Here is an 8,013-nt window from a genome sequence, read left to right as displayed (position 1 = left end):
ATTGGCATAGAAATGTAATTTATTGTCTTGTTCAATTGAACGTAATTTTTCTAGATTATGTAAAGTGTTATTAGAATGTTGGTTATTAATATTTTCCTTTAAGTTCTTTAAATTGAGATTATTGTCTGTTAAATTATATTTTTCAATAGAGTTAGAGATAAATTTGTGCCAAGATCTGTGTCCATCAGTATATAATGAATGATCTAATTTATATGTTTCACTAAGCAATCTGTCAGATGGAAGCTGTTTAAGTCGATCATAATATTTAAGGGCTAGGGTTAGTATATGATTCAAAGTAGGTTGTCTTCCTAATTCACACTTCACTGCCATATTTGAACTTCTCTTGTGAACTCCTAAAATATTTTTACAAAATTTATTATGAATTTTTTCAAAAGGTAATTTATCAATATTTGAGTCTTTTATATTGTAGTCACTAATCCATATTTCAGATCCATAAGTACTTATGGGTTTTATAAGAGTATCAAAAAGTTTTAATTTTAGTTTATGATCTATAGTATTGAATCCAAATGTCTTAGAATGCAGAGAAAAAAGTGCCTTTAGGCTTTGTTTGTATAAGTGTTCTGCTGCATGTTTAAAATTTCCATTAAAGTAAATGATAATACCCAGATATTTATATTTCTCAACAATTTCAATTTCTTTGTTATCATAAAAAAATTTAAATTTTTTAAAATCTTTTTTACCTTTACTGAAGATCATAATTTTTGTTTTATTTAAATTGACATTTAGCTTCCATCTATCACAGTATGTTTTTAGAGAATTTAAACAGGATTGAAGACCTTCTTTGCTTTCAGATAGTAACAGTAAATTCAGTACTGTGATAATACTTTTGGATGGGCCTCCACCGGAACAAACTATAAACTAAGTAAAGGGATAATAGTGCGTTCAGTATTTAGATATGCGTTTAAAGATATTGCAAGCAAATCTTTTTTTAAACACATTTAGGCTTGATTCCGTTAAGCACGTTTGTTTATTTACTTTCTCAATTTGACAGGTGCGCGCATAAAAACAATAACTTTTAGCACGTGTCTTGAATCGTCCAATCGAAAAAGCCTTTAATTTGCGAATCTGCGCCAGAATGAATGCGCATTAAAACATTATTGACAACAAAAATGCCGTCTGAAAGCCCGGTGGTTGCTGCTCAAACTGAGAAACCACAGCATTATTTGTGAGTAAATGATTCATATCTAAATACTGACAGCTAGTGAGTCTTTCTGTTTATCAGTAAATGGTTAAAATGTCTTCGATATATTGCAGGTATTTGAAGGAATTTCGAACACAGCAATGTCCTCTTTTTCTGCAACACAAATGCACTCAACACCGACCCTTTACCTGTTTCCATTGGCATTTTCTTAATCAACGAAGACGAAGACCTGTTCGAAAACGCGATGGGACGTTCAATTACAGTCCTGATGTCTACTGCACAAAATATGATGAGACAAATGGAGCCTGTCCAGATGGTGACGAGTAAGTAAATAGAGAACTGTCAAATATCGAAATGTTTAAATTTTGGTGGGAAACCCAGGGGAAAATTCTTAACCTGCTTTTACTTTCAAAACTTGAGAGAAGTAAAGCGTGACAGCTGTTAAAATTAAACCGCTATACGAAACCAGTCAATTTTATAGCAAGTGCACGAAGTTGCAAACCGCTTATTCAGCAATAAAATGTTTTAATTATGGCATAAAATGTTGTAAACAAATATGGCGGACGTCTATTTACATCTCCGTCATTGTTTGGAAAACTAACCCATGATCTACTGAATGAACAATTAATTGACTTTTAGTATTGTATGGTATTAGTCTGACCTTTTAAGAATGTTATAAATGCAAAATTTGAGTATGAGATTCCCCTTAAAATTGAATGAACTCTAGTGAGAATAAGAATATCGGATTGCATCCTTTGTTAAAATAGCAGATCTTTATTTTTAAATGAATGAAAAGTTTCAGATTGATTTTGCAAGAGCTGAATGTGTATTTATAAATATATATCAGTCAAGAAATAAGTTGTCATGATAAAAAGAATGTGATTGACTTAGTTTTGGTATAACACAATAAATTACTGAATCAGCTGGTTATAAAAGACATGCGTAGATGTTATTTGGAAGAATTTTTCTTGGCCTTGACCCAGATTTTATTTATAGAAAGTGTTTACAAGTTCAGAATCAATATAAAGGAAATTGTGATCATTGTAATCAGGTCTTTCTGTTGATGAGGATTATGTTTAATTAATGTAAACTAAAAAAGAATGCATCTGGAAGAGGGAATATAATAGGGGGATTGTTGCCAGTGTATAGGAACATTATGACAGACAGGTAATTAGAAGAAACTTAGAATCTAAAATCACACATGCTTCTTTTGCTTAGTTCTTTGCAATATTTTAAAAGGTTAGACATATACATGTGTATGTGCATTCTATATTTTGGTTGCATTTCATTTATTTGCATATACATATTTATACTCAGTCATACAGAGCATGCACAATTGTCTATTTGAGCAATGTGCCTGTAGAATAGAAACTGTTGTGTAAATGAAATTTGGTTAATTTAACATGACTATTTATTATTTAATTGGAACACATGTATGATTTATTCTTTTGTTTATATTATATTTTACAGTTGCCCATATTTACATAGAACTGCAGGAGATACAGAAAGACGTTATCATCTTCGGTATTACAAGACTGGTACATGTGTTTATGAGACAGATAGCAAAGGAAATTGTGTTAAGAATGGCCCTCATTGTGCCTTTGCACATGGTGCCCATGATTTGAGGCCACCCATTTATGATGTACGAGAATTACAAGCTATTGATACCATAAATATTAGTTGTGATAAGAGTTCCAATGCTAGTTCTATATCAGGAACACCAAGTAGTTTAGAAAAGGATAAAATTTTAGCTGAAGATCCTAGATGGAATGGTAAGTTTTAATGAAATATTTTTTGTTGCCTGACATGCATTAAAGGGGCAGTACATGTATGTGAGACATATTATGTATTACAAAACAGCAGCTGCAAAAATGTAACCTGTTCGTATGTATAAAGTTTTAGATTTTAGGAGTAAGACCTGGATGCTTCATACCTTGAATGCAACTTTTGGGGGAAAAAATCTGTCTGCAATATGTCCATTGTCCTTAGCTCCATTTTAACATTTTTTATGCCCCCTACTGTATCTGTAGGGGCATTAATATTTACCCTTGTGTGCCCTACATTTATACCTCTCATAAATCCCCAAATTTATTTCCTTTTCTTTCTGTAGTTTCCATGGATCGGTTAAAAAGGTTTAAAGTGACATGGTCGATTCCATTTCTCAGATACAAGAAGCTAAATAAATGTCAAACTAATTTGGTGTCCTTAAAGTTTGTAAGGTATAAATGTACATGTATGTTCATGTCCGACTGACAAATTTCATCTGATCTTGACCTCAATTTCTAAGTTTCAGTTGGCAATATTTGATTTTTGTGTTTTTTATATTTCTCAAATACTACATGTATATGTGAATATTAAAGCAATAGAGACACTATATTTGGTATGGAATGATTGCAGGTTCCAGCTGAATTTAACATTTTTGCCCCAAAGTTTCTCATCAGGTGCTAAAAGTGTCAATTTTGCAGATTTTTCATCCTTTCTCATGACCAAGAAGACCCAGGGATGCTGTTAAAGGTATCCAACTGTAGCCTGCATGTAGAGTGGACCCTAGTTACCAAATTGACCCCAACAGTTGCTAGGTCAGAGTGAATCTGATCTTGGTTCAGCAGTTTACATAAGGTCATTTGGACCAAAAATACGTAATTTCATGATTTTTGTCGATTTTTTACTTCAAATGGACTCAAAACCGGAAGTAGTTGTTTCCTAAGCGTATTTCAACAATAATTACAATCAGTAGTTATATCGCCGTGGGTTTGCAATATTTTTGCAAGTTTTATGCCTCTGAACTTCCTGTGTAAGATACAGATGTGAAGCCCACTCCTCCAGAAAACCAAGTTTAAGCCAATTTCATTTTTCAAAGTCCTTATTTGTGCTCAAAATGCTACTTATACATGAGAAACGTGAAAATGGATAGCCTCAGGTTGACGGAACATGCATAATTTTTTTGAATAATTATCATAAAGTGGACTTCTTAAAGTATGGAACGCCATTGGAGTCAAATAACGGTTAATTGGGTACACCTGTCATATGACGGTCACCACATGGTAAGGGTTAATATATTTCTCTTTCACCGAAAGTTTCATTTCTGCCAATTTGTTGGTTAGTTTAAGTAAACAATGACATCAAATGCACTATTTTTTGTCTGAGTAGTCTTGGTGCATCTGTGGACTCCCCAGTTTTGAAAATGGTGAGTCCACAGATTTTGATGAGTCCACGACTCATTGACTCGCCTTAGCGAGAACCCTGAGCATGTGCTCTCTTAAATGTTCATATTCCCTTGATGATTTTGTTCAGTTGCTGTCACACTGAAACAAAATATACATGTATACCCATGTGGTGAACTGGTGTCTTTATCCCATGGACACTTGATTTCACTTTTGACCAAAAAATAGGCATGTCACTGACCAGAACAAACTTTTGATTCCATATGATTCATTATTTATATATATAATATAGTTACAGTGATAGCACTGTTTTAAATGTAGTTGATTAAAAAAAGCTGTGTTTTCATACAATTCATTATTGGAATGATCTGAGCTGGGTCAACATTAACTACATTATCAATTCAGATCAGTCAGTCCTTTGTTTTAAAGTCCATTGTGCTAAACTACATGTAGCTCTTGATTATGTATCTGCTTATAAATTATCCACTGGTTTCCCCACACCCACCCTTAACCTGCTCTTGGTGTGTTTTATTTTTGTCTCCTTGGTGTATGAATTGATGACAGACATACTTTTGAGCTAAATCGAAACGTGTTGAAGGCCGTACTTTAACCTATAATGGTTTAATTTTTAAATTGTTATTTGGATGGAGAGTTGTCTCATTGGCACTCACACCACATCTTCCTATATCTATTAGATGAACATCCTTCATGCTAAGTTGACTTTTGTCATTATGTGCAGGAATGTCACCACCAAACACAAAAACTGTATAAAGGGGACACATAACATGACGATGTGTGTATTGTTTTCATGGTAAATTTTCGCAAATGAATTTTGGAAAAAACTTTTGTTTTAGTCTGAAAATCAAATTTTGAGAAATAGAATTAGTATTTGTAAATGCATACATGTACATGGATGTAAAATGAAATTTACCACAATTTTTGTGCATTCAATGTATAATTCTGCTCTTTGGTCAGGTTGTTGTTTCTTTGACACATTCTTGTTTCCATTCTCAATTTTATTCATTATTTGTTAAATTGAAAATAAAAATGTTTGTCCTTGAATGGTTAATGAATAAACAACATTGAGAAAATTATTTTTATTTGATTTGTCTATTTTTAGAAACGTAAACTGGAAGTTTTATTTTTTCACAACAGAGAGTGTTATCAATTTTGTTAGTGATTCATGCATTTCATTTCATATAAAAAGAAGAATTTAATTATTTTTCAGGGATAATGTATTTGTTTGGGTTGGCGGGAATAAAAAAGCATGAAAAGTCAATTTTATTTTTATTCTAGGAATCGGCAAAATCGGGTCGGCGGATCCGTAAACCAACAAATTAAAAAATCCTGGCCTAATGGTTTACTTTTTAAATTGTTATTTGGATGGAGAGTTGTCTCATTGGCACTCACACCACATCTTCCTATATCCATGTTCCCTATGATATTATCTTTCTTATTTTAATGCCAAATTAGAGGTTTTATCCCAATTTCAGAACATGATTTTTTTGTTCATTTGACAACTTCATGTAAAAGTAAAACATCATCGCTTCAAATATGAAAACATATGAACTAGACAACCAATGTGTTATGCCAAAACAGAATTCTGGGTGCATGTATATATTTCATCAGTGAATTGTTACAAACACACATCATTTTACACATTCAAATGACTTTATAGTACTTTTTTCTGATGGGGGCTTTAAAATGCTAAAAATGAGACATGGCAAAGGCAATCTTTAGTCATTACTGTAATCTATATTTAGTTCATAGTCAGTAACAGAATATAATGAGTGATAATGTTTTACATTTGCATGAAGTTGTCAAATGGACAATAAAATCATGTTCTGAAAGTAGCATACAGTTTAAGTGAAAACAGTTGCAATGATAGGGATTCTTATATGAAAAGAGCTCATACACTTCCAAGATAACTTTTCCTAATGTCATGGAAACACCTTATGAATACAAATTCCCCCAAACTTTTAAACCCCTTTCAAGGTCCTTTTCCCAAAATACTTAGATAAACCCATATAGTTATAAGAGATGATATACAAGTCTTAGACTTACATGTGTCTTATTTACAAAAGATTTAAAGGATGCTTGTTTTATTCTTTTCAGATACCAACTATGTACTTGAGAATTACAAAACAGAGCAATGCAAAAGACCACCTAGATTATGTAGACAAGGTTATGCCTGTCCTTCTTATCATAATACAAGAGATAGGAGAAGAAGTCCCAAACTATTCAAATACAGGTAATGTACATATGATTTCTATATAATGTTATAACTGTAAATAAGATGACATCTTGACATGAAAAATTGTCTATTGCACAATTCATTAATATCATTTGTGTATTATGTAATTTTAGAAAAATAATGTAATTGGGAATAATTATAATATAAGATTTTACTATATTTTCTTAATTTACTCGTGTTTGTGGGTAAAAAATTGGAACAATTATACAATCATTTTCAAAATTGGTGTCTGGTAAATAGTTTGTCACTGGTACTCCATTACTCATTTCAGCCTTTCAGGCAATGAAAATGAGCCTCTTGAAATTGCCCCATGTTTTGTTTATAACTCTTTTTCTAAAAAGTATGACCAAGTGTTTCACAATAGCAAAAGACAATAAGTTATAAGTTGATAAACTTTCGCTGTTCTTGATTTAAGACCTTGATAATAGATTTACTTTTAGGTTTTTGAATAAATTAGATATTACCTTCGCCAAAAAAGTCAGACTGACTCGAGATATAATTTTGTCTATGCCTGTAGGAACCTTAACAATGTCATAAATGATATATGAATTTGGACAGAAAGATTTTACCTGTTAAGGCACCTTTACCTTTAAATAATAACTTATATTTAACTATACATTTTAGTAATCTTTGGTTGTGTTTGTTTATGTATTAAAACATAAATTAACCTAGATATTTCACTTTTTGATTGATTGCAAAATGGACAATTTAAAACACCTTCAAAACAATAATTGACTGTATTTTGATAAGAAGAAATAGACAGATGGATTGTTTGTAACTACAAAACTATAATTGGCTATTTTTTATAAAAAAAAAATGGACTCAGATTGATTGCTCAGAGGAGAAGAAGAATACATATGTATCTAGAATCAAACTATTCCAATAACATAGAATTGTATGAAGAGTTTATATAGTTTGTCTGCTTGAGGGTACACTCTAGATTTGAAGCATAATTGTTTTTAGTTAATTTATATATATTTCTTATTATTTGGATGACATTTCACCACTAAGTCTTCCTATACACTGTACATTTTGAATCACCAAGAAATACTATTATAATACATGTATTAATTGAATTCAGTTTGTGTATGTTTTGTGGTTAGAAAACAGCCAGGTTTAGCAAGGTGAATGGTCTTACCTTTATTGTTATAAACCTGACCTTTAAGTTTTATAGTTATTTTTGTCTTCAAATGTTTTGTTATAACAAATGTATGTTACACCTGATTTTGGAATTATATGGTATAGAAGGACAGTCTTGGTTGTTTTTCCTTGCTAATGGATGTTATGTAGCCAATCATCATCTTTCCCTCCAACTAATCATTATCTTCTCTCAAATTGCTTTACAGAATATTTAAGATGTTCACAAAATATTAAAAATGAGGGTTTGAGATATCCCTTTGTAAGCATTGATAGCTGATCCCTGAGTTAATGTC

At 31.6% G+C, this 8,013-nt stretch overlaps 1 protein-coding gene across 3 annotated transcripts in view; it reads left to right on the top strand.

The window, feature by feature from the left end:
• Positions 1–1,090: 1,090 nt before the first annotated feature.
• The window catches only part of LOC134725553 (RING finger protein unkempt homolog), a 30,248-nt gene continuing 23,325 nt past the window's right edge, over positions 1,091–8,013 (top strand). For 2 of the 3 annotated variants that reach the window (XM_063589468.1, XM_063589467.1), the window contains exons 1-4: positions 1,091–1,186; positions 1,276–1,485; positions 2,633–2,934; positions 6,442–6,577. In XM_063589468.1, the coding sequence (XP_063445538.1) occupies positions 1,101–1,186; positions 1,276–1,485; positions 2,633–2,934; positions 6,442–6,577 (734 nt within the window). In that variant the 5' untranslated portion in view covers positions 1,091–1,100. Of the gene's footprint in view, positions 1,187–1,275; positions 1,486–1,955; positions 2,330–2,632; positions 2,935–6,441; positions 6,578–8,013 lie in introns of those variants that run through there. The other variant, XM_063589469.1, reaches the window with a different exon arrangement.

The sequence above is a fragment of the Mytilus trossulus genome, chromosome 7, assembly GCF_036588685.1.
Source record: "Mytilus trossulus isolate FHL-02 chromosome 7, PNRI_Mtr1.1.1.hap1, whole genome shotgun sequence".
Classification (NCBI taxonomy): Eukaryota; Metazoa; Mollusca; class Bivalvia; order Mytilida; family Mytilidae; genus Mytilus; species Mytilus trossulus.
Note: the sequence above shows the minus strand (reverse complement) of the source record. Positions and strands in the feature narration are given on the sequence as shown.